At 42.2% G+C, this 27190-nt stretch overlaps 2 protein-coding genes across 5 annotated transcripts; one reads left to right on the forward strand and one right to left on the reverse strand.

Annotated features, from left to right (window-relative positions):
* Nucleotides 1–4701: 4701 nt before the first annotated feature.
* Nucleotides 4702–27167, reverse strand: LOC131541925 (uncharacterized). Of its 3 annotated transcripts, XR_009271619.1 has the most exons (7): nt 26586–27167; nt 25003–25547; nt 23692–23968; nt 22965–23033; nt 21925–22178; nt 15251–19929; nt 4702–4718 (listed from the first exon to the last, which is right to left on the reverse strand). XR_009271619.1 is itself a non-coding variant. In XM_058777969.1 (6 exons), the coding sequence occupies exons 1-6, from the start codon at nt 26602–26604 to the stop codon at nt 19165–19167; spliced, it is 1929 nt and encodes a 642-aa protein (XP_058633952.1). In that variant the 5' UTR covers nt 26605–27167; the 3' UTR covers nt 13097–19164. The 3 variants fall into 3 exon arrangements, 2 of the variants coding, with proteins under 2 accessions (XP_058633952.1, XP_058633953.1); XM_058777969.1 differs by lacking the exon at nt 4702–4718 and having other exon boundaries at nt 13097–19929; XM_058777970.1 differs by lacking the exon at nt 4702–4718 and having other exon boundaries at nt 13100–19929; nt 25975–27167.
* On the forward strand, nt 6346–13047 carry lyl1 (LYL1 basic helix-loop-helix family member). 2 transcript variants are annotated; one of them, XM_058777976.1, is made up of 4 exons: nt 6346–6667; nt 8242–8675; nt 10509–10603; nt 11632–13047. In XM_058777976.1, the coding sequence occupies exons 2-4, from the start codon at nt 8326–8328 to the stop codon at nt 12090–12092; spliced, it is 906 nt and encodes a 301-aa protein (XP_058633959.1). In that variant the 5' UTR covers nt 6346–6667; nt 8242–8325; the 3' UTR covers nt 12093–13047. The 2 variants fall into 2 exon arrangements, with proteins under 2 accessions (XP_058633959.1, XP_058633960.1); XM_058777977.1 differs by lacking the exon at nt 6346–6667 and adding an exon at nt 6675–7773.
* Nucleotides 27168–27190: the final 23 nt, after the last annotated feature.

Genomic DNA, 27190 nt, shown 5'->3' on the forward strand with positions numbered 1-27190 from the left:
ACTTTTGAACGTTTTGGCACCCCTTTGCGACATTGAGTCAAAACTTCAGCTTGTTTTTGATAATTATCGATATGCACTCTCCAGAGAATATTTCTGCAGTGGTTTGGTTCCGATCGGGCAAAAAACCTAGGACTAGCTTGCAAAAGTAAGTTTTGGACATAACTCAATTTTGCGGAAAAACCGGACCTTGCAGGGTGAATCTGATGTTTGAGGCTTTTGTCCGCCTTGACCAAAAATGTATTGTTTTTGTTTGAGTATACAAGCGGTTTAGGAATTATGATCGCTGTAGTGCCCCCTATTGGCCGATTGGGCTGAGACTTTGATGGGTTCTCCCCAAATTGATATCTATCTTTTGACCAAGTTTCAAGTCTCTAGCCCTTACGGTTTGGTCTGCACGATCAGTTTTACAGCGTGAAAATAATAATAAAAGTCCTTACAATTACAATAGGGTTTTAGCACTACCTGCTTGAACCCCTAATAAAACATGACCTTAAAACTATAGCAAACATACAGTCAAATATTGAAGAGTGTAAGTAAATCAGGTCTGTAATGTTCTCTCCCGTGTGAATGTCAGTTGTCTTGGATCTATACTGACTGTTGTCAGAAACAAACCTTGATATTAATATGCATGACATCACAAAGTTGCAGAAGTCATATTTACTGTTCAGTGCTCTTTATAAACTGAGAGCGTTGTTATCTCTGACATTTGCAGTGTTTCACAGACTAATGAATCAACACTGCGAAAAATGATTTTCTTTAGTATTTTGTCTTGTTTTCTAGTATAAATATCTACAAAATTATTGAATCAAGATGAATTTGCTTAAGTAAAACGACTTAAGATATTCAGTCTTGTTTTCTGAAAAACATTATCTAAATTGTTACTTTTTTCTTAAAACAAGCAAAAATATCTGCCAATGGGGCAAGGAAAATCTCTAGTCTTTGAATTAAGATTATTTGTCTTACCCCACTCGCAGATATTGTTGTTTGTTTTAAGCAAAAACTTACAAAAAATGTTTTTCAGAAAACAAGACTTAATATCTAAAGCCATTTTACTTGTCAAGTAAATGCATCTTGATTCAAGAATGTTTAGATGTACTAGAAAACAAGACAAAAATACTAAGAAAATAATTTTTGTAGTGATCTCAGACGATCAGGAACAGTCTTATTCCTCATGATTTGAGTGCCGTAATGTCTCTGTGTCTCTGTGTGTGTGCTGTTGTCCTTCTGAGTGATGCAGGAGTGAGTTTGGCCCCGGCCCGTCAATCGGAAGCCGGCGGCCCCTCCGCAGCGCATTAAGAAATGAGTTATGAATAATGAGCGTTCGTGCGCTCACACCTGCGACCGCAGCGCACATATCCTGTTTGGAAGATGGCCGCCGCTCTCGCCAAAGCACTCGACATCGAGCCTCCCGCCCTCCAGCGCTCCAACAGGAAGTGTGGACAGGAAACAGCTGTCCCTGACATCCTCCCTCTGCTGCTCCAGGTGCATCCTGGGTACTCGAGCGGTGCAGACACAGCTCTATCTGTCTCTGATGATTGTGTCGTGAGCTCTGGTGAATCTCGCTCAGCTAAGCCTGATTCTCACTGTGTTTCACGCGAGAGCAGCCGCACGTGACGGATATATTTAATCACGCGCAGGTGTGAGCAGCACAATGGTTTCTGCATCTTATCAAACCGCATGATGCGTGACCGGCTCTCGCTGGAGTTCATTTAATCCACGAACTGTGACCGAGAGCATCAGCTCGCTCTGTAAAGCAGCACAGTAACAGCACACACGACTGGATCACACACACACGCTCACTCTAGCACTTACAGGACTGACTCCCGGTCTGCACGAGTCAGTGCTAGCTGGAGAAATCAGGTGCAGATGTTGGGTTCTGCGTGAGTTTGTTGTGTAGTCTGTTAGTGTGTGATGCCAGAATTCCTCTGTAAACATTTACAGTGTCACAAGTGTGTGATGACTGACTAGTGTTGTGATATCTGTTGTGTTCCAGCCTTTAGTGCTAAAGCTTTCATCACCAGCCAGCAGTGCCACATCTGAGCACCGCTGACACACTCACTCGCTCGCTCGCTCACTCACTCACTCGCTCACTCACTCACTCACTCACTCACACGTTTGTTTTAGTGGTTTACGGGGACTCTCCATAGGCGTAATGGTTTTTATACTGTACTTACTGTATGTGCTATTGTCCCACACCAACCCTACACCTAAACCTACCCCTTACAGGAGACTGTGCATTTTTAGATTTAAAATAAAACACCATATAGTATGTTTAAGCCTTTTAACCACCTTCAAATTGTAATACATCTGTCATACCCATGTTATTATACAAATTTTGTCCCCGTAAACCACAAAAACCAGTACACACTTGCAGTCACAGAACACACGCACACGCACACACACACACACACACACACACACGCAGTCACTGAACACACACGCTCACACACACACACACACACACACACACACACTCGCAGTCACAGAACACACACACACACACACACACACACACACTCGCAGTCACAGAACACACACACGCACGCACACACACACTCGCAGTCACTGAACACACACACACACACGCAGTCACTGAACTCACTCACTCACTCACACATGTTTGTTTTTGTGAAAAGTGGGGACTCTCCATAGGCGTAATGGTTTTTATACTGTACTTACTGTATGTGTTATTGTCCTACACCAACCCTACACCTAAACCTACCCCTTACAGGAGACTTTCTGCTATTTCAGATTTTCAATACACTCCATTCTGAGTGATTTATAAGCGTTTTGAAAAGTGGGGACATGGAGTAATGTCCTGAAAAGTCACCTTCTCCTTGTAATACCTGTCATACCCTCGTCATTATACACATCTATGTCCTGACTTTTCACAAAAACGCACACACGCACACGCACACACACACTCGCAGTCACACACACGCAGTCACTGAACTCACTCACTCACTCACTCACTCACGCACACACACACACGCACACTCGCAGTCACTGAACACGCACACACACACACGCACACTCGCTGTCACTGAACACGCACACACACACACGCTCTTATTGCCCTAAACAATTAACCCTCACTGATCTGTATCTCTGACACACAATAGTGTTTACATGGATGGAGGAAATGTGTCTCAAACACAAGTGTGTGAGTTATGAAGAGACATTTGTATATTTCACATGAAGTGTGTTTGTGTGTGTTTGTAATTCTCTCTCTCTCTCTCTCTTGTCCTCTTCATAACCCTCAGTCTGCTGATCAGATCATTTACACAGATGAAAAGTGATTATCCATGAAACATAAACAAACACACACACACACAGAGAGAGAGTCATTTATTGCTGCTTTGTTGTTGCGTGTGTTTAGACAGACGGTCAATACCGGTGACTTCAAGAAACAATTGCTGTGATTTCTTCCCTAGTGAGGAAACACTCGCTGCTATAATTACCATCAGTTTGACTTTCACACAAAGATCCGATCGAGCCTCTGACCGACGAGGACACCACAGCTGACTTACTGACGTGTCTTTCTGAAAACATTTATCTACTCGGTCTTTGTGTGTTTGTGATTGTGTGTGAAACTGTTTGTGATCACAGGTTGGTCTGTTGGTTACATGTGCACTGGGGCTAGTTGTCACACTGGATATATTACAGTAAATTTCAGAATAGACTATAAAGAAATGTTGGCTGATATGTTGGACTGATGCTGACTCCTGTCTGTGGATGAAGCTCTAAAAGGCCAAAGTTGGAAGTTACTGATGCCGCTGCAGATTTAGCTGTTCAGTGTCTAATAAGAGGAGAGTTTCTGAGCTGTGATTGGGCTGGTTCGACCCGATCCATGTGGAGTAAAACCACTTGATGTGTGCTGGACTAACACAGACCTCCGTCTCACTCACTTCTGTTTATTAGAGACAATTTATTTGATATACCGGTAATACAAATAATCAGCCACACTTTAGTTTGGGGAACAATTCACTCTACTAACTAACTATTAACTATGACTTTTGCCTAATAAACTCCTGATTTGCTGCTTATTAATAGTTAATATAGTTATTATTAGGTATGGGGTGGATTAAGGGATCTAAATATGGTCATGCAGAAAAAGGCATTAATATGTGCTTTATAAGTACTAAACAGCCAATATGCATGCTAGTAAGCAACTAGTTAATGAGTGAGAATTAGTGAGAATTGGTCCCTAAAGTGTTACAATAATAATCATATCTGAATGTGAGTTTAGAGGGAAAATTAATACAAATGATTTGAAATAAATGAGGGCAGATTCACTCTTGAAGCTCTAACGTGTTTCTGACTGAACACTGAAGATGGTCGCATGTATTTTTAGAAATAGAGAGAAGCATTTCTCAGTGCGGTTAAAACTCATCGTCTTAATTTAACACTGAGGCAAATCTCCACAGACATGGCAGCGAACTGCAGTCTACCGACCGTAACACAGCTGCTACACAGTCACACACACACACACACACACACACTCACACTCTCTCACACGCACACACTCACACACACACACTCTCTCACACACACACACACACTTTTACACTCTCACACGCACACACACACTCACACACACACACACACTCTCACACACACACATGTTGGTTTTTGTGAAAAGTGGGGACTCTCCATAGGCGTAATGGTTTTTATACTGTACTTACTGTATGTGTTATTGTCCTACACCAACCCTACACCTAAACCTACCCCTTACAGGAGACTTTCTGCTATTTCAGATTTTCAATACACTCCATTCTGTGTGATTTATAAGCGTTTTGAAAAGTGGGGACATGGAGTAATGTCCTGAAAGGTCACCTTCACCTTGTAATACCTGCCATACCCTCGTCATTATACACATCTATGTCCTGACTTTTCACAAAAACGCGCACACACACACTCTCTCACACACACACACACGCTCTCACACACTGATGAGGTGAGACTGTATTTGTGACGCTGGACTGATTCTTTGTGTGATTCTGAAGTAGCTCTTTAAATGTGATTTCAATTGTTTTCAATAATTTTATAATAAATCCCATTGGGTTTCATTTCATGCAGTTTTCAGTGTTTATGTGCAGAGTAAAAACACAAAGTCTGTGAGCACATACAATTGCTCTTACTCCTGTTCTAATGATAATCAATCCAGATTATTCTAAATGCCTAATAATTTGCATAAAAGCACCCAAACTCTGTGCAGCCTCACCTGTCTTCACCTCCAGAGCATCAGCGACGCTACAGAAGACCTTGTGTGGTTTTGTTCATGTTTTATTCACCGTAAGATCGTCAGGTAAATCAGAATGTGCCATCATGCTTTGAACCCCAGCTGTGTTGTCATGTCACTCTTATTTTATTTATTGTATTTTTTAAAACTTTTTTTGTATGTAAGATCATCGTATGTGATCGCTGCATACATGTAGTTTCACTTGGTTCTTGTTTTTATAAATTTACAATACATTTTAGTGTTAACTTGCTGATAAATCATGATTTCTGTTTGAAAATGTCAGTACTCTGATTTTATGCTCAGGTGTGTGTGTGTGTGTGTGTGTGTTGGTTGGTCAGTGAATGAGACGCAGTGTGTGTGGAGCAGCGCAGTGAGGCCCGTGATGATGAAGAAGAGGATAAACATCACAGTTCTCCAGAAGAAGAGAATAAATGCTGCTTCACTTTCAGTTTTGTACTTCAGTGTGAGAGAGAACTTTTACAATGTTGTTCAATTGTGATGTAAGTTCTGCTTCCTTTTGGTCGAGATCCAAGAACCTTCAGTGTCTGAGGCTGACCAGAGAGAGAGAGAGAGACGGGTGGCGGGGGGCTCTTATCTCAGGACTGCAGGCACTTTTTTTTACTCTTATCAGCATCACCACATTGTACAAGTACATCCTCCTGTCCAGCAGAGAGCGGAAATCTCTCTCTCTCTCTCTCTCTCTCTCTCTCTCTCTCTCTCTCTCTCTCTCTCTCTCTCTCTCTCTCTCTCTCTCTCTCTCTCTCTCTCTCTCTCTCTCTCTCTCTCTCTCTCTCTCTCTCTCTCTCTCTCTCTCTCTCTCTCTCTCTCTCTCTCTCTCTCTCTTTCTCTCTCTCTCTCTCTCTTTCTTTCTCTCTCTCTCTCTCTTTTCTCTCGCTCTCTCTCGCTCTCTCTCTCTCTCTCTCTCTCTCTCTCTCTTTCTTTCTCTCTCTCTCTTTTCTCTCGCTCTCTCTCTCGCTCTCTTTCTCTCTCTCTCTCTCTCTCTCTTTCTCTCTCTCTCTCTCTTTTTCTCTCGCTCTCTCTCTCGCTCTCTCTCTCTTTCTCTCTCTCTCGCTCTCGCTCTCTCTCGCTCTCTCTCTCTCTCTCTCTCTCTCTCTCACTCACTCACTCAATACTAGTTCAGCTCAACTGGTGTCCAACTCGAGCAGCATGTCTGTTGGTGATGGGGGGGCTGATGGAGAGAGAGATGGGCACACGAGCATCACTTCTAGATCAGCGCATGTTCCAGTGCTCCGTCATTCCTGCAGTGAGGTCCTCGCTCCGTGTCTCTGATCCTCACTGAACGCTGGAGAAACTTGTGGAGAACAGCGCTCAGGAACGGGAAGGAAGCGCGAGGAGGAGAGCGAGGGTGCGATCGCTTCACAGACGGCGTGAACGAAGACAACAGAGAAAGTGACCACAAACACGGTGAGTGACCGACGAGATCTCGCACCGCAGCAGACGCTTCGGTGATTTGATTCATGGCTTGTTCTTCGGAAGCAGTGCTGACGCTCTGAATAACTTCATATACGTTTATTCAGCACCACTGACATGAGAACAAACTCATCTGAGAATCAGAATGTTCTTGTAAACTGACATGGACATTACACTCAACGACAGAAGCAGACGTTTGAAACGTAGGAGGAGCGGTTGGAAGAAAAGTGACCTGTGAAATGCGAGTGACCATCTGAAAACACGTGGAGCTTCTAGAACATCAAGTGTGTGTTTTGTTCAGGATCGGACTGCTCGTTATGAAAAATAAAGCTCATTAAAAACTGGACAGAAAGAGGAACCAAATGTGAGGAATTACAGCCGACGTTTAAAAGAGGGAAACGTGAAGGAAAGTTTTTGCAGAAGCGCGTGTGTTGAATCGCTCTTTGTGTCTGTGCGAGGATGACTGATCTCTAGACAGCAGGACGACTGACAGATGATACACACATAATACCAGTGACAACAACACAACTAGATAGCAGTTGTTCCTGATGATCTCAGAAAGGCCGACACTAACATTAGCTGTTTTGGCCGACATTAGTACCAAACGCAGAAAGACTCGTAGCAGATTCCTGGCCGTGAAAGATCTAAAGTTTTAACAGTGAATCCTCTTCCGCTCCTGATCCCATGATAATCAGTGTTTGTGGTTTAGTTGGGACATGCACCTGTCTGAGTGTTTTTCTTGCTCCTCAGACGAGCGGTCATGTCCACTGCATTAGCTAGTTGAGTTCTGTTCACTCTTATTCAATGAGTCTTTCAGCAGTGAATGTGTTTTTCGGTCACTGAACTGGAGTGACTCTGGATTCAGCTGCAGTGTGAATGCGAATCTTAAATCCCTGTATACTCGCAGCACATTTACAGCATCCCAAGAGCACATCTACATTACACACTCGCTGCGGACCAGTGGAAGTTTGACAGTGTGTACAAGCTGAGTGAACTTTTCTGGAACCTTTCTGGTCTGGCAAGAGTTTGTTTCAGGAGTTTGAAACGGCTTACCAAGCCAAACGTTCCGGAAAACCTTGCTCTGACCAGCAAACACAAAAGTTTGACCTCTTTTTGTTTGAAATGATGTCACACCAGTTTGTTCTTCATATGTGACCCTGGAGCACAAAACCAGTCATAAGGATAAATTTTTTGAAATTGAGATTTATGCATCATCTGAAAGAAATCTGGAATCTGAGGGTGCAAAAAAATCTAAATAATGAGAAAATCGCCTTTTAAAGTTGTCCAAATGAAGTTCTTAGCAATGCATATTACTAATCAAAAATGAAGTTTTGATATATTTACGGTAGGAAAATGATCTTTATTTAATATCCTAATGATTTTTGGCATACAAGAAAAAAGGTATATTTGTAGTAATATCCATCAATACATTGTATGGGTCAAAAATTATCCAGTGCTGCTTATGACTGCTTTTGTGCTCCAGGGTCACACATATTTTATAATATCTACTTCGTAATATCATAATATGACTTCAGAGGCTGGTGTCTCGGACTGTTTTGTTGTTTCAGGACCAAACAGAAATCTGCAGACCTCCCCATGAGGAGCAATGAGAAGAAGCTGAGAACGTCAGGAGCGATCATCAGTCTCAGATCATGATGGAGAAGAACGAGCCGTCCATCTCTCCGTCCTCTCCGTCTGTCCTCCAGCCCGTCAGTCCAGCTCGCTCCAGTTCCCCTGATGCTAACGCGGCTCGAGATGCAGAGAGCCGTACGGATGCAGTCAAACCCGAGGCCAGCGCAGCCGAGACAGACCCCCGCCGGAGCCCCCCCGCCGCCTCCGCCTCCTCCCCGCCGGCCCTCCCGCCCAACATCCCGGTCATCAGCCTGGCTCACAGCAAACCACCGCTGCCTGCACTCTCCATGCTGACCGGCCTGCGCCCCGCGGAGCTGCGCCTGTCCCTGCTGCCTCCACCCTTCCTGCAGACGCACCCCTTCATCAGCAGGTGAGGCCGGGTTACAGCGCTGCGATGCTGGAGGCGCTGCTATCAGAGCCGGACGGATTACTCACAAATTCTAATCCGTTACTGATTCCAAATTACTCGACAAAAACTGTAGTTAGTAACGTAATCCATTACATTACACATTTTAGGGAATATAATCAGACTACTTTGATTACTTTTGTCCTAACTCATTTATTAAATAGGATAGTCTTCCTAATCTACCATATCGATATATAAATGCAAAGAAAAATAATATATATTCCATTCATTGTTATTGATAACATGCAGCGCATTAAACGTTATATTACATTATCAAGGTTCATAAGGGAACTGCAGATTGTTTGTCAGTTTAATGAAAAGCAAGTAATTAATTAAATCATAAAAATGTAAACAAGATAAAACACTTGGTCCCACTTTATATTAGGTGGAACTACTATGTACTTACATCAAAAAAATAAGTACAATGTACTTATTGTGTTCATACTGTACTGCAAAACACTATTGCTGCTATTGAGGTGTGATACGGGGAGGTTAGGGGCAGGTTTGGTGGTCTGGGTCGGTTTAAGGGTGGGTTAAGGTGTAAGGGATGGGTCAACAGTGTAATTATAAATGTAGTTACAGAAATTAATTACAGATGTAATTACATATAGGTATTTAAAAAAATATATAAGTACAATGTAAAAACATGTATGTACACAATAAGTACATTGTACCAAATGATTAATTCAAATGTAAGTACACAGTAGTTAAGGCCACCTGATATAAAGTGGGACCAAACACTTATTAAAAATTTTACAAATTTTATTCGTTTACCTGCATGTCATGTGACCAACATCAGAGAACTGTGAACATGCAAATGTGATGCATAATTATTAAAATATTTATTTTAAAATCTTAGGGGTACTTTAAGTAAATATATTAGGGGAAATTGGTTCTGTTGACAAAAAAATTGCGATTTCATGTAAATAAGGCAAATTTTAAAAGATGAAAAAGTGAGAATCAATAAATTATGAAGAGCTAATTTATTGCTATTGAGTGGATACTGTGTAATCATGTAATCAATGAAAAGTAACTGTAGTCTGATTATGAGTGTTTTAAAATGTAATTTAATGTAATTACAAGTACTTATTTTTGGGGTAACACTTTATTTTAAGTGTCCTTGTTACATGTACTTATTGTTATAATAACCATTAATAAAATTATGCATAATTACATGCAAGTGACCCTAAACCAAACCCCATTCCTAACCCTACCCATATAGTAAGTACATGTAGTTAATTGATATCACTCAGCACCTAAATGTATGATTACACTGTAACAAGAACACCTTAAAATAAAGTGTAAGCATTTTTGGAATCTGATAATGTAATCAGCTCTGGATGCTATTCAGTGTTGGGGTTGGTTTGAGTGATGCTCTGAGGTTTATAGGGTGATGTGGTGGTCACTAGGATAATCCTGTGTTCTTGGGTGTTGAAACCTGGTTGGTTTAGGGTTCTTCAGCTGTTTTCTGGTGCATCTGATCAGTTAAAGTAGCAGCACCATCTGGTCTTATTGAGCTTCAGAGTAAATAACAAACTGCTCTCTTGTAAACCAGTGACTTGCTGAACGTCAGGAAATCTACAGCTTGATCTTTTGCCTCCTTTAGTCTCCGTTTCGTCTCGAAGCGCTGCAGACAGAATGAATCTATCTGAGCTGTGCGCTGTAATGAGGACAGAGCGGTGACCATCACGTTTGTCCAATCAGTGACAGACGGTCATCAAAAACTCAGGATTGCTTTTATAGATTTCTTTTCCTCCTCCATCTCCTCATGTTGCAGTGTTTTCTCTCTTCTCTCAGCTCTTTCCTCGGACCATCGGGAAGCTTTGGGATCTTCGGTAACGCTCGTGTGAAGAGACGCCCGTCCACACACTTCGAACTGGAGCTCAATGACGGTACGTCGTTTAATCTGTGGGTGTTTTCTGAAAAACTAATTGCGAGGAGACACTAGGGTTATCAAAAGTACCGACTTCTGTACCAGTCGATCCTGAAATAAAATAAAAACGTGACAGTACCAGCATTTCCCACAAGCTTTTTGAGTGGGTTCAGAAAAGCCTCTGATGGTCATTGTGTTCAGTGCACAATCACAGACATATCTGTGGAGCACAATGGCAGCGTTCACAGTTTGTGCATTTCTCAAATCATCCTTAATATTTGCAAAGAAGTACGTGCATTTCTCAAAACAATTCGTACAAACAGCACCAAAAAATGGATTACCTGCAAAAGCCTGTAACTTACTCAAAATCTTTAGTTCATCTCTCAAAAGTAAGTATTTGTCAATGAACACATCAGTGCCGTCAGAATAACAGTGCACTCTGCTAGTATTACCTGATGTAAATCCAGAAGGCTGCACTTCAAATGCATGCCATATATCCATTTCAAAAGTACAAATTTATACATTACTGTATGTGGGATATTGATTGAAAGAGACAGGATAGGATTCACTGTTACACGTTTACTAGTGTTCTGTCTGTATCACAAAGGCGAAAAGTTTGACAACTAGATCAACCATTTTGCATTTAATGATTTATACGATGAGCTAATGACTTGAGGTTTTGAGGGATAAGACTATAGCGCAGAGAACTGTATAATACATTTTGAGCAACTGATAATGTAGGAAACCACACACAAATGTACCAAAGCAATCGCAACTTATTCAAAAGAATGAGAAACTGCTTTTATTGATGTGCACAAGTGACTCGATCATGTAGAGGTTGAATAAGTAGTTTTGAGAAGTTAATTTCTGATCTGAAAAACTGTAAGAATCCGCTCAACATGCTCGTGGGAAACGCTGGTGTCGTCACATTTTTTACATTTCAGTAGTCGGTATTTTGACAACCCTAGGAGACGCACGTTGTTTAGAGTTGTTCAGTTTTCACACTCTTCTTCGTCGTGAAAGCTCAGCTGTGTGGTTTTCCTTCAGGTCCTCCTCAGAAAATGGCTCGGCGCGTCTTCACTAACAGCCGCGAGCGCTGGCGGCAGCAGAACGTGAACGGTGCTTTCTCCGAGCTCCGCAAACTCATCCCGACACACCCGCCCGACAAGAAGCTCAGCAAGAACGAGATCCTGCGCCTCGCCATGAAGTACATCGACTTCCTGGTGCAGCTGCTGAAGGACCAGAGCAGCGGTCAGTGTGAAGACGCGGCGGAGGACGGGAAGAAGGACGGGAGCGAGGCTTTGGGGAACAGCGTCTCTCGTGAGAACAGAGACTCCACGGACTCCGTGACGGTGCTGACGGCCTCCTCGGGCTCCAGCTGTTACGGAGACACGGACAGCGAGGAGAGCTCGGGGACCTGCGGCATCCAGACCAAACACAGCCGAGGCATCACGGAGAAGGTCCAGGAACAGATATTGACGGTCACAGCGAGCAGCTACCAGCGGTGACCAGCGCTAACCACCTCAAAGTGACACGCTGAGGAACGTTCAACCAGGGTTGCCAGGTTTTCACAACAAAACCCACCCAATTGCTACTCAAAAATCGCGTTCTGGGGGTAAAAAACACGTTTTATTGCGGGGTTCCCCTGGTAAAATTCCCATCTTAGGGGCTAAATATCACGTTATTGGACATAAAAACAACCCACGGAAACAGTGTTAGAGTAGCCCAGATCTGCGGGAAAACCGTGGACTTGGCAACACTGTGTTCAACCCTCGACGCATAGAAACTGTGGAGTGACGGCGATTCGTGTTTGGTGTCTCGTGATCCTTCACGTCTGCTACTTCTCCATTTAGTTTCCTAACTGCAAAAAAAGCCTTCTCTTAGTGTTTTTGTCTTGTTTCTAGTCAAAATATCTAAAAATTCTTAAATCAAGATGCATTTACTAGATAAGCTAAATTAATTGCATTATTTTATTTATCCCACTGGCAGATAATTGTACTTATTTTAAGCAAAATGCACTTCATTTATAAATTTTTTTCTCTTGGAAACAAGGCTAAATATCTTGCGTCATCTTATCTAGTAAATGCATCTTGATTTAAGAATTTGTAGTTATTTTGACTAGAACAAGACAAAAATACCAAGTAAGCTAAGCCTTTTGTTTGCAGTGATTTGACTGATATTTGAAGGAGCTCGTCAGGGAACAACGAGTCTGTGGGTTCCTGGTGTGATCGTGGGTACCGCAAACTTCACATCTGTGACGGTCTGACTGGATTATTTAATAATGTGTTGATCTTCTGAGAGCATCATGACTCTGTCTTCTGTCCTGCGGCGTCTTCAGGAGGATTATAGAGGATCTTTGTTAGCTCCGTCTGAGCTAGTAAATGTTTGGACGATGTGAAGCTGTAATTATGTGGCTTGCGTTCAACTGATTTTGTTCTGAATAAATTAAACATGATAGTTTGAGATTTTTCTCTCATTTTCACTTCCTAATGAACACGGGAAGCTTTTAGCACTAGTGCAACACAATGAAGAGCGTTGTGTGTGTCAGTGATCCACAGAGAATGATGGGAAATGTAGTTTTGTAGTTTATGAACTGGATAAGGCCTTGTCCACACTAAGGCCTTGAAAAGCATGTTTCTCTCTCTCCGTTTTGGCCTTGCGTCCACACTGAGATGTTTTTGTCAAGGAAAATGGAGCTTTTTGAAAATGCTGTTTTTGTGCTGCAGTGTGGACTGAAAACAGGCTTTTGAAAAGTCATGTGACACACATTGTTCCAACAGATCTGGCATTGTGCCTGTTATGTGCTATTCACTTTCACACTGTTGCTATGTTACTTTGTACACTCTTCGTATCACAGTCCTGCAAAGATGACAGAAAATTGACTCGCGATTGCTATTTGCGGCAAAACATGAGTGCAGTTGTGTTTTAGTCATATAGTCATGAGTGAGTGCGACCTGGACGCGTCGCTGAATCCTGAGATATTTTCCTAAATATAATAATTCTGCCAGAAGAACTGCATGAAAACGTATCATGTTTCGTCTGTATCGTCTCAGCTTTTTGAGGCTTTACGCATGCGCAGTAAAGTAGATTTAACGTTTTCTGACGTTCAGTGTGGATGAGAAACTTCTGGAAAACGCTATTGTGGACATTTTAAAATGTATCCGGATTAATGTAGATGTAGTCTAAATGGGTTTAGTAACTAACACCAGCTCCGCAGAAAACCTCTCATGCTCCGTATTAAAACAAAACAAAACATTGAAATCGTATGAAGTAGCTCAAATATAAATGTTACGTTGTTTTTTTTTTTATTATTAGGCATGTCGTGAAAAACATGTTGTCAGTGTCTTGATTTCATGTCAATGTGTGTTTACTAGTATACACTCTTAAAAATAAAGGTGCTTCACAGCGATGCCATAGAAGAACCATATTTGGTTCCACAAAGAACCGTTCGTCAAAGATCTCTTTCTTACCTTTTCATAATTTCTTACCTTCTTTCGCCACAATGAAGCAGAAAGGTTCTTCAGATGTTAAAGGTTCTTTATGGAACCATTTAGACAGAAGGGTTCTCCTGTGGCATCGTGAAGCACCTTTATTGTTAAGTGTGTAGTCAGTTTTTGGGGGTTTAAGCGGTCACTAAACCCGACCGATGCTGTGAAGCTGTTGTTTTACTGCATGCTGCATCTGTTCTCGACTCGTTCTCCAGGGTGGATGTGTCTTCTGCACTTATTGTGTCCCTCGGAGCAGATGGGACGTCCTCTGGCACTTGTGTGATCAGGATTTTCCAGGATTTTTCATCATAGAGTGCCGGGACAGGAAAATAATTTTAGTTTAAAAAAAGGCCCGTCCTGTAGCCGGACACAGTTTATCCATGACCGAAGCGTGAGAATACGAGCGGGATGGAAAAACTCTGACGCTGTTCGGCCGAGCTGTTTTTCCCACTGCAGCTGTGGCAGCGGAGTGTGTGTGTGTGTGTGTGGGGGGTCAGGGGTCAGAGGTCAGCTGTGGGTTTGACTGCTTCTTGGTGTATCAGGTGTCCAGGAAGCTCCTACAGTTGCTGCTGTCTCATCGCCAGCCAACCGACTTCCCGCCACAGAGCGCTTGCGGCCGCACAGTTATGAAATGGTGGGAAGAAAGAAAAAGTGAAAATCATCCTCTCCATTTCAGCCCTCCGTCACACACACACACACACACACACACACTCTCTCGTGTGAACCGCATGGCAGGAAGGGAGCCTTGCGTAACGCTGTAATTCAGGGTGGAATGACACGCCACAGACGCTCACGTGGTTCGGGGATACGCCAGTGTTTCCCGTCTCTCTGCGCTCTGATACCGAGGCTCTGGGGGACAGACGGCTGGTGTGAGACACACAGATAACACCCCCCCCCCCGATGCCCCGGAGCAGGGCATTATGGGTACCACACCCTCAGCGCTGGCACTGCGCTCGGCCACCTGCACCGTTTCATCATGCTGCAGTGGTTACCGCGGTTACGACATCCCCGATGACACTGAGCACATCCTCTGGCCGAGGTCACACACACACACACAAACACAGAGACACACACAGAGACTCATGTTCGTTTTTGTGAAAAGTGGGGACATTCCAAAGGCGTAAAGGTTTTTATACTGTACTTACTGTATGTGCTATTGCCCTACACCAACCCTACACCTAAACCTACCCCTTACAGGAGACTGTGCATTTCAACTTTCCCCAAAAAACCTCATTCTGAGTGATTTATAAGCGTTTTGAAAAGTGGGGACATGGGTCAATGTCCTGAGATGCCACCTTCACCTTGTAATACCTGTCATACCCTCATCATTATACACATCTATGTCCTGACTTTTCACAAAAACACACGCACACTCGCACACACACACACACACACACACACACACACACACACACACACACACACACACACACACACGCACGCACGATTACCCAACCTGTGTTTGGACATACGTGAGACTGAATTTGGTCACACTTTATTTTAAGGTCTAATTTTCACTGTTAACTAGCTATTAACTATGGCTTTTGCCTCTAACTATTAATAAGCAGCAAATTAGGAGTTAGTGCGGTAGTTAAGTTTAGGTACTAGCTAGGATTAGGGATGTAGAATATGCTCATGCAGAATATGTGCTTTATAAGTACTAATAAACAGCCAATATGTTAATAGGCATGCTGATACGCAACTAGTTAATAGTGAAAACTGGTCCCTATACTAAAGTGTGACGCTGAAAGTGCGATTTCAAAAACCTTCTGCTGAAATGATGCTGAATGTTAGTTCTGGAGGCAAATGTTCAAATTTCATTAAAAAAATTGTATTCAACCCCACACCCACCTCTAATGCATGCAGTTACCTTATGTTTCCCATTATTTTCTTAGGTACATGTAAGTACACATACTGTAAAATTAAGTGCAACCAATAGTTTTATGTAACATTTAATCACTACAAAACTACCAACATGTGATATTGAAATGTATTTTTATAGAAAGAGCTGTGACGGAGGTTTGGAGTGTTATTTGTCTGCTCGAGTCAGTTTATTAGCCGTGTCTGACTCTGGAAAGCTTCAAACTAGATCACCACAGTAAGTCTTGAAAATATATTGCATATCCAACAAATTTTTAAAAAAATAAAATAAGGGATGTTTTTATTTATTTTTTAGGATTCCTGTGATGTGTAGAGCTTCAGGATGAAGCCTGACTGTATTAGTATATAGCACGGATAAGAATAACGGTGTCATTTTAAATGAACTCTTGCTTCCATCAGAGTACAGCGTTCTCTAAAGTGCTCTGAGGTCGTGGAGGACTGGAGTCTATCAGGCAGTGGAAACACTGGACAAATGACCAGTCCACCACAGACTCGCACTCATTCAGAGCTACGGTCACTTTAATGTGTCCAGCACATCTTTGGGGAAGCCCACGCAGCCGAGGCAGAACACATTCACATTTCTTTGAAAGATACAGTTCTGTTTATTATATATTTAAATCTATATATGAAGTGTGAATATTACTTGTTTACATTAACAGTTTTATGAAAATATAAATATTGCCCAGTCAGTCTGGAACATGTATAATGATAAATAAACTCTGTCCCTTTATTCCTTTCAAGAAAATATATATATATATATTTTTTGTTTGGTGCACAGAATGTATGGTTACACAAGTGAAAAATGCAAAGAACAGACAAGGAGCCTCATTTATAAAAAGTTGCACAGACACCATCCTAAATTTGATCTTACAATCATATCTCAAATATGTGTACATGTGATTCATAGATTCTTTCAGATGTGAAATCTCTGAATCGCAAATGATGTTGAACTTGCTCATAACTGAACGGTTTCAGCTCTGCTTGTAAACTCATGTCATAAACAGTGTTGGGAGTAACTAGTTACATGTGACTAAATTACATCATTTAATTACAAAATAAATGTAATTGTAGTCATTTTTATCAATAACTGTAACTGTGTAATTAAATTACAGTTACTTATGAAAATGTTAAGTATTACAAAAGGGGTTACATCTGAATATTTTCAAACACATACAGATTTAATCGACGACTTTCATAAATTGCAGCGACTGCTTTAAAATATGAGACAGCAATGTTTCAGGAGTTCAGGACACGTGCTCATTCAATAACTGTTTTATTCCCTATTTGGGTTTGTGTATATGCTTTATTTTTTTTTTTAATTAACTGTTTTTCCCAGGCATTGTTAGATGTCAGTGTTCCCTGTCATAAAAATTTGATTTCAGAAACATCATAGCTACGAAGCTATTTCTTATGGTTTTAAAACTGTATTTAACCTCAGAATGATCTCAAAGTCAGTCTTATTTTGTGGTGGCTGTGCTTTAAAAATTAATTTATTATAATCTTAATTTAAGTGAAGAATGATTCTGAAAGTCTGACAGTAAATCTACTGTGAGGTTAACCCTGCCTGCTTTACATGGTTGAAAATAATTAACACTTGAAAACATTAGAAATTTAGAAAAGTAATCAAATGTATTCAGTTACTTTAATAAAGTCATGGAAATAGTTACACTACTTATTACATTTTAAATAGGGTAAGTTACAGTCTGTAACTTGATACATTTCCAAACGAACCTTCCCAACACCGATCATAAACACACAAAAGAACAGCTTACATCTCCAAACACCTGCAGAACTCCGACAAGGAAAAGTGCGTACATCTGCTCGGACCCTGACGTGATGCGAAGCACTTTTCCACGTCAAAGACAGTTTTACAGATATGAGTGCTGACATGGATTTAAGCGCACACACACACACACACACACACACTCTAAGATCAAATCTGAGCATACACACGCTTTATAAATGAGGCCCTCAGAGTTGAAACTGATTTGTTGTTGTGTTCATGAAACTGTTGGTGAAGAATCAGAGCGATCTGGAAACATTTAAACTCGAGACCCAAAAGATGAATACACTGTAGTATACGACACATCTGTGTCCCTGCAGCACAACAGCAGTCATAAGCAGCACAGCTATATTTGCAGCAATAGCCAACAATACATTGTATGGCTCAAAATTATACATTTTTCTTTTATGTCAAAAAAGTAAAGAATTAAGTAAAGATCATGTTCCATGAAGATATTTTGTAAATTTCTTACTGTAAATATATCACAACTTAATTTTTGATTAGTAATATGCATTGCTAAGAACTTCATTTGGACAACTTTAAAGGTGATTTTCTCAGTATTTTGTTTTTTTGCTCCCTCAGATTCCAGATTTTCAAATAGTTGTATCTCAGCCAATAGCTTTCAGACGATGCATAAATCTCAGTTTCAAAAAATTGACCCTTATTACTGGTTTTGTGGTCCAGGGTCACATATAATATTGAGTTTGCACAGACTGACATGATACAAGAAACAACAACCGAGGGAATTACCGTATTGACCCGAATATAAGACGATGTTTTTTCCTTGGAAATACATCTGAAAAAACGCGTTCGTCTTATATTCAGGGTCTAGACTTTGACATGCCACAACAATAGGTGGCGCCAAAAACGCATAAAACGAGTGTGCCATGAAATATGTCATGCAATGTGTGTTGTAAAGATCGCGAATGAAAACAAATGAAAAAGAAAAGCTTACAGCAGCATGATCGTGACTGTCATGTTAGTCTGATGGGAACAAACTTCCTCTGTAAGTGATTTTAAAACATAAGACAGCACCCAGATTTGAAGACTACAATAAGATTTCACGTCTACTGATAATAACATTTTGGTAGGCTACTATGAGTTGGATAGCCTAATTGTTATATAATTCAGATGGGCTACCTGTTATTTCAATGGTATATCAAAATTTTCCAATGTCATTGTTGGTACATTTTACCAGTATTTACCATACTTTCAAAACAAAAAATAGAATTGGAAAAATATGCAATATGAAAATAATTTAAGAATAAATGTGTTTTACAGAGAGAGAGAAAAAAAAAAAACAAGATTTGGTTTTCAAAAAGCCTTTTTCCAACAGGTACATCTGGAAAAAGGGGGGTCGTCTTATATTCGGGACAATACGGTATTTTACAGTTCACAGTGTCTCTCCAGAGCAGACCACACCGTGTCTTACTCTGTTTTCTGTTTGTTGAGTCTCCGTCTCCCGAGCTCGGAGAGCACAGAGCCCAGCACGGCTCCGACAGCGCCTCCTACAGCTCCTGCGAGGAACACACCGAGCGCCGCTCCCGTCAGAGCCCCGGCGGCCAGCAGCTTCGGCACGCGTGCAGCGCAGCGGCTCGTCGTCTGCCACACGGAGCGGAGCGGAGCCGGAGCCGGAGCCGAGTCCAGACCCTCGCTCCTCGCGGTGGACGTTGCTTCCTCCTCTTCCTCCTTCAGAGCGTCCAGAGAGCGCGAGGGGTTCGGTCGGTCTCTGTCTCTCCTGACGGTCGGGATCTGGTTCTGCTGGAGGAGCGAGGCGCTGTAGAAGTCTCCTCCGCTCTCCCTCACCGTCTGCTGCACCTTCTCCAGAAGCTCCTTCGCGCCGCCGCTCTGCAGGACGTGATAGCGATCGCCGCATCTCTGCACCAGCTCCAGCATCTCCGGCCGCTTGGAGGCGATGTAGGCCTCCACCTTCTCCACCTCCGCTGAGTCCGGCAGCAGCTCCGAGCTCGTGAAGAGGACGATCGTGTGCCGGCTGACGGCGCCCGGTCCGAATGCGGCCTCCAGCGCGCTCAGGGCCGACAGCTCAGAACGAGCGGGACGGTCAACGGGGACACAGAGCAGGAATGCATGAGGGCCTGGGGCCAACAGAGCCACACATGAGGAGATCTGAGCTTTCACCTCCTCAGGAGATCTCTCCGACTCAAACCAGTCCGGCGTATCAACCACTGACACCTGATGGAGACAGAAACAAGGTTTGATCTCGTGTGTCCTTCAAACAGGCTTCAGCTTCAGAACTTAAAGAGACATACTTTGGTTAAAATTTCTCAATGGTTGTGTAAAACAACACCCTTTTTACCCTGTCAAAAACAGCTCTGTTCACAGCAAGCCGTTTCGGTGCATGTCTCTTTAAATGCTAATGAGCTCTGCTGACCCCGCCCCTCTCTTCTGTTAAATTCACCATTCAAATTCATGCAGTTAAAACTGCTCAAGAACGATTTAAAATACATTTATAAATGACTTAGTGATTTAGTCAATCACCTTTATTAACCCTCTACAAAGGCAGCCTAAATGTAGTGTACTGGACGCGACAAAGCCATCGTTGCAAATCATTTGAACTTTGTGTCAGTACGTCATAAATAGGAGGAGGCATCAGTTTACTGTCAGGGATTTGTCTGTCGCGCTGCATCCAGTGTAGACAGCTTCACTGATTATAATGAGCTCTACAGTATTTTGTCGTGCCGCTCGCGTCCGGTGTGAAACTGTTAAAGTTCCCCTATTATGGATTTTTGAAAATTACCTTTCATGCAGTGTGTAACAGCTCTAAGTGAATGAAAACCGTGTGAAGGTGCACCTTGTATAAAGTAATTTTCTCTCAAACGAATTCGAGTCATTTTTAAAATGAATCCCAAGTCATTAGCATATTGCCGCCCACTTGTTGGTCTTTTCGCGTTGGTCTGAATGAAAATGCAAATTCATTCTTTGCCACTAGGTGCTGCTTTTGGAGCCTTAAAAATACCGGTTTCCTCGGTAACGCTGCACACAAAGCAGCACTGCCTCACAAACACTGCTTTATCAGACATCGCAGGCCAGATGAGATGAAAATGAGACCAATCGACCAATCACCACAGATTAGCGTCACGCAAAGGAGGGGTTTGGAAAAATGAATCGTTGAGCAAATAGTTTGGGAGTCGTTGAGCTAGTAAGGTAAAAATAAATGCTTATTATAAGACAACGAAAGTGTTTTTTTTTTTTTGAAGTATCGCATCAGAAACAATGGAAATGCCAAATTTATTAAAGTTGATTAGATTTAATCATGTTTTATAAGCACGAAAGAGAACTTGCGCTGTTCGTCAGGAGGCTTTCTGTGTGCGCTCAAACACGGAACAGAACACGGGTCGTAAAGACATCTTTTAGCTCAAGGTGCGCGCAAAAACAGTCAAATACACGCAATAATGTGTCAAAATGCGGCGCTTGGTGATTATTCACGTAAACTCTCATCAGTTATGTCTTAAGTTAACAGTTTAGAATGAAAATACGAGTGTAACAGTAATTTGGTCCTGTGCAGCTCTTAAAGTGACAACAGGCTAAATCCCTTGCTGTGGACTGTGTGCTTAATATTAATCAAACAACAAAAGACAAGGACAAAATCACTCACTGCAACCTTAGTTACAGAAAATATATATTTGATATCGATATCTTTAAATAAAATCACTCATATAAAGTTTTGGTCACGTGGCCCACTAATAATCATGTTAAATAATTGTGATTACAATATTGACCAAAATAATCCCAATTATGATTTTTGCCATAATCGCGCAGCCCTGCGTTGCACAGCATTCTAAATATTGTTATGATCATGCTGAAATGCCTGAGCAAAGTCTGTCGTCAAAGTATTTCTGTATAACTGCCTCCCAGGACTGTCTTACAGCAGCATCCGCCTGCCAAAGCAATGATTGTGTATCGTCTGCTCGCTCTGAGGCGCAAGTAATTTAGGTTATTAGATATGAAAATTAATATATACAGTGACTTCTCCCACTTTTCTCAGTGATATTTAGTGCCAGTTCATCAGGAAGTGATAGTTTTGTTCTCTTTGACTCGTTGGATGGTGCTTTGTTCGCAAATGTTTTATGCAATATTCTAATTTTGTGCTTAAGTTAAATTTGCAACTTTGGATGGAAACAGCTACTGATGTGTCCTGTGGTTCGTGGAGAGCTGTGTGTTACTGACCCGCGTGTCCTGCACGAGCGCTCGGGCCTTCACACACCGCTGAGAGTCCGCCGTCAGATCATCTCTGTGCAGCTCAAACTCCTCACGACCCAGAATGATGTTCCCGGCCGCACTCTTCCCAGAACCACGCCGACCCAGCAGAACCAGCCTCAGCTCCGGCAGAGAAGAGTCGTCCAGAGGATCAGAGGAGGAATATGAAGATACTGCAGACAGAGTCTCACTGCCATCCGAAACCTTGTTAAAACTGTGATGGACTAGAAGGAGACATAAGCAAATGCATCAGTGCCAGCTGATGAACGCAGGGCGTCCAGTCCTGCTCTGACCGTCCTGTGGATTCTAGCTCCAACACACTCGCCTGGAGGTTTCTAGTAATCCTGAAGACCTTGGTTAGCTGGTTCAGGTGTGTTTAGTTAGTGTTGGAGCTATTTTAGGCCCTCCAGGAACAGATTAGTGTTTATTAGAGTGCTCCTGACATCAATGACTCCTCAAATGTGACCCTGGAGCACAAAACCAGTCTTAAGTGTCAATTTCATGAAATTGAGATTTATACATCATTATACATAAGCTTTCCATTGATATATGGTTTGTTAGGATCGGACAATATTTGGAAATCTGGAATCTGAGGGTGCAAAAAAATCTAAATACTGAGAAAATCACCTTTAAAGTTGTTCAAATGAAGTTCTTAGCAATGCATATTACTAATCAAAAATTAAGTTTTGATATATTTACGGTAGGAAATGTACAAAATATCTTCATGGAACATGATCTTTACTTAATATCCTAATGATTTTTGGCATAAAGGAAAAATGTATAATTTTGACCCATACAATGTATTGTTGGCTATTGCTACAAATATAGCTGTGCTGCTTATGACTGCTTCTGTGCTCCAGGGTCACAAATTACGTGATTGTTGAGGTTATGGTTAGTCTTAGTGTTTCCTAACCCTAAAATGATCAGGTGCACCATTTTCACCTGCTGCACCATATAACAGGTGAAAAACCCCTCAGAGATGGCAGATAGGACAAATAATATAAACCTACTGATGTTGACGAAGCTCTGGCTGTACTGGACCTCCGGCACCTCCATCATCTGACTGAGAATAGCTCCCTCTGGAGTTACACACAAATATAACGGCTCATAAATAAGAATCAGTTCAAACATACCATTCTCTCGTCTTCCAGTGAGATTTATAAATCGAACATCACCTGTCCAAACCGCAAAACAGGTCTCATTGCATCCGCTATTAGCAATATCTATGGATTTTTTAGGTAATCAGCTAACTTGGCTAGTTGTTTTATTCAATTTTAATATCAAAATGTGAGTGAGAAGAAAAAAAACTAAAACTTTTAGATATCAATCCGCAGATGTGATGACCATCTTTACCAAAGAACACACTCTTTGTTATCTCCTTTGAAGGCATCTTGAGTAAAACAGCTCTATATTTAACGAAGCATGCACGATGGTCTGAACCGGAAGCGATGTGACCCGTTCCACAGAATACAGAGTTTTGTTGCACATTGGCAGCAACACGTCTCTCAGCTTTAATATTTGCATGATTAGTTTGATTAGATCAGGCGTGTCCAGTCCTGCTCCTCGAGGGCAGAACTTGGCTCCAACACCCTTCCGGGTTCCAGAGATCCTAAAGATCCTGATTAGCTGGTTCAGGTGTGTTTAACTGGAGCTGGAGTAAAGTCTGGCCTCCAGGAACAGGGCCGCACACTTCTGGATCAGCTGAATGACTTTCATGTGTTTGTTCAGTTTTAGCACCTTTGTTGAGTTTGAAGCTCTGGCTTTTCTCCAGCGGTGTGTGTTGGGTGTGTGTTTCCTCACACTCACGCTGCTGCGACTGAAGCCCATTGATCAGGTGTCTCTCGATCATTACATCACTTCCTGTTTCTTCTGTGCGCTTGTCAAACGTATTGATTTGTGTTTGTTTTCCTCCAACGCCTCCGTTCCCCATCGTGTCTGTTTTCTGCTGCTCTCTGACGTCTCTGTCGTGTGTTTCCAGGTGAAATCCTCCGTTCCTCTGAATCACCTGCTCCACCTGAGACACAGCAAACTAGTTCAGCATTTCCCAAAATCCTAACAAATTCCTATAAAACGGCAAAAAATTGTTGTCTTGTTTTCTAACATAAATAACTAAACATTCTTGAATCAAGATACATTTACTTGGCAAGTAAAATGATTTAAGATTTTACGTCTTGTTTTTTTTTTTTTTAAATGATCAAAAACAAGCAAGACAAATAAAGTAAGCGTGTAAAGTAATTTCATCTTGATTCAAGAATTTGTAGATATTTATTAGTGCTGTCAAACGATTAATCACGATTAATCACATCCAAAATAAAAGTTTGTTTACATAATATATGTGTGTATTTATTATGTATATATAAATACACACTCATACAGTATATATTTCGAAAATATTTACATGTATATATTTATATTATATTTCAATATATTTAATATGCAAATATAACATTTTTCTTAAATATATATACATGCATTTGTGATTAATCGCGATTAATCATTTGACAGCACTGATATTTATACTAGAAAACAAGACTAAAATATCAAGAAAATCATTTCTTGTAGTGTAAAAGCAGACTTCAAGCATAATCAGCCCATCCAAAGCAGTCTGAATTGTAAGATTGAAACTCCATTATTTTATTTCAGCATCAAACGTGATAATGTCTTGATAGATATGCATTCAATACAGTAATCTCTCAAGGTGTCTCATGAAAAAACACCATTGATTTAACAATCTGAGAGCAAGTGTTCATGGTCTTGGAGCTATTAGCATGTGGTCTGGAGCACTACTGGACCGGTCTGAGCTCCGGTGAAAGGATGAAAGATCAGAACCGGACACCAAATCAGACCAGAGCTGCATTTCTCAAAAGCACTGTAGATTGTCAATGGTTTCGAAGATCTCTGAATGCTTTTGAGACGCACAGCTCAGGCGTGTCCAGTTCGCTCCTCGAGGGCCACGTTCCTGAAGGGCTCATTCAGGGCTAGAACTACACTGTGCTGGAGAGAGTTCCTGGAGCAGCTACAGAGGGAGGAAGAGGGCCGTCTCCTCACCTTCTCCAGCAGAGAGAGGACCTGCTGTTTGTCGTCAGGTCTGCGGTTTCTGATCACGTGGCAGCGGCCGTGGCACCTCCTCACCACCTCCTGCAGCCCGGCCTCCTTCCCGAGGTACTCCTCCAGACCGCGGCCCATCAGGTATTCTCCACAGGTGAGCAGCACCAGCGTGTGAGCCAGCACCGACGGCCCAAACATGCGCTCCAGCTGATCCGGGATGCGCTGCTCCACCTCCGTGAACTCCCCGATGGGGATGAGGATGAGGAGGACGTAGGGCCCGGGAGCGCTGGAGCCGAGGAAGCTCCGGGTCTCCTCCTGGATGTGGGCCTCCAGCTCCTGACCGCGCCAGTACCAGCGGGGGGTCTCCACGATGCTCAGCCGCCGGCCCGCCGACAGTCCGCTGCGGATCCGACTCACGCGGGACGCGGCCGAGGGGCCCGGGGCCGAGCTCTGACCCAGCAGGGTGTCCGCTGTCATGGTCTTCCCACAGCCGATGCTGCCCACCAGAACCAAACACAGCTCGGAGGAGCAACGGCCAGAGCCCACTGAAACAGAACCAGACACTACTGACTTGAATTCAGATTATAATAACTTAATTTTAAAGCACAGCCACCACAAAATCAGACTTTAGCACCTTCTTTTACATTGAGATCATTCTGAGGTTAAATACCGATTTAAAATCATAAGAAACTGTTTAATAGCTATGATACTGTTTTTGAAATCAAATCTTTGCACAGCTGCGACAGAAAACACTGGCATATAACAGTTAATCATACACAAAAACCCAAATAGGGAATAAAACCGTTATCAAACAAGCACGTGTCCTAAACTCCTGAAACATTGCTGTCTCATATTTTAAAGCAGTCGCTGCAATTTGGGAAAGAAATCAATCAAATCTCTATGTGTTTGAAAATATTTAACCCCTTTTGTAATCATTTTCACAAGTAACTGTGATTTACAGATTACACTTACATTTATTTTGTAATTAAATCACGTAACTCATGTAACTAGTTACTTCCCAACACTGCTAATAAACACAGACTCTATGAACTCATTCATCAGCTCTCTGGAGCACGACCCCGTCATGAGCCGTAGATGTGCAATAACAAAAAAAGAGACTGCCGACACTGACTCTGACGTCACGAGACCACAGACAGCAGACCGACACATTTAAGAGCCTCCAGAAACACGTACGATAACAATACATTTCTGGGGTTTCAGCGCCTCATTCACTGAACACTTGCTGAAAAGAAAAACATCCATTTTTAGACTCCAGACTTTAAGTTTCAGACTCTATTTTGAGTTTCATGCGATTAATATCTCATGTCGACTCTGTCTTCAAACATTCCTCTAGTATGCGAGACACCTGTTTGTCCAGTTACGCAGCATTCAGCAGATCACTCTCTCACACATTACTAACAGAAAATATAACTTCAACAGAGGAAATAAACTAGTCTAGTGTGTTTCTCCTCAGTCATGAACGTGCCATGTTTAATAAAATGAAATGTGAAATTTCAAGTCAATTACAAGCCCTTGCTGCACTGCAGGAGAACATGAAGATGTGAGGATGAGTGTAGTCTTACCCTGATCAGAGGAATCCATGTGTGTGTGTGTCTCAGTGTGAAGCGTCTCTGTGCGTCTCCTCTCGTGTCAGGTGTGTCACATGCCTCGTCTCTCACCTGTGGATCGCAGCTGTGGGTGGAGGAAGACCGCGCTCCATGCGTGTGAATCACAGCCGTGCAGCCGCACCCAGACCCACCAAACCTGCATCAGCCGCTCCACTGAGTCGCTCACACGAATCTGAGCCCAGCCTAAACTGGTTTGCTGCGGTTCGGTTGCTAAGGTTTGTTACCCTGACCAGCTGAAAAGTGCTCAAAACCCCTCTAAACCGGAGACCAGAGCAGGCTGGTTTTGCAGGGCTTTCAGCAGGACAGGAGGGCTTGCTGTTTCTACAAAGCTCAACTTCTTACTTTCACATCCAGAGACCCCACCAGTTGAGTTTTATCTAGTTTTTGAGCGCAGAAACACATCTAGTGTCTAACCTCAGTGGCTTTGATGCTTCAAGTCTCTTTAAACAGAGCATCTGTGACATTAAACCAGATGTGTTTTATTCAGGAAGAGTTAGGGTTAACTTTTAATCAACTCGCCCGGTGAGATTCCCTGCATCAGGACTACAGAAGAAACTCAC

This window comes from Onychostoma macrolepis, chromosome 06, assembly GCF_012432095.1.
Source record: "Onychostoma macrolepis isolate SWU-2019 chromosome 06, ASM1243209v1, whole genome shotgun sequence".
Lineage (NCBI taxonomy): Eukaryota > Metazoa > Chordata > Actinopteri > Cypriniformes > Cyprinidae > Onychostoma > Onychostoma macrolepis.

Bases quoted from the DNA above. Each gene is read 5' to 3' on its own strand.
- LOC131541925 (XM_058777969.1), bottom strand. The intron at 22,179-22,964 runs GTAGGTTTATAT...GTCTCCTTCTAG, and splicing joins CCAGAGCTTCGTCAACATCA to TCCATCACAGTTTTAACAAG. The intron at 19,930-21,924 runs GTCAGTAACACA...TGTCTCCATCAG, and splicing joins CGCTCGTGCAGGACACGCGG to GTGTCAGTGGTTGATACGCC.
- lyl1 (XM_058777976.1), top strand. From the start codon at position 8,326: ATGATGGAGAAGAACGAGCCGTCCATCTCTCCGTCCTCTCCGTCTGTC. The intron at 8,676-10,508 runs GTGAGGCCGGGT...CTCTTCTCTCAG, and splicing joins ACGCACCCCTTCATCAGCAG to CTCTTTCCTCGGACCATCGG. The intron at 10,604-11,631 runs GTACGTCGTTTA...GTTTTCCTTCAG, and splicing joins CGAACTGGAGCTCAATGACG to GTCCTCCTCAGAAAATGGCT.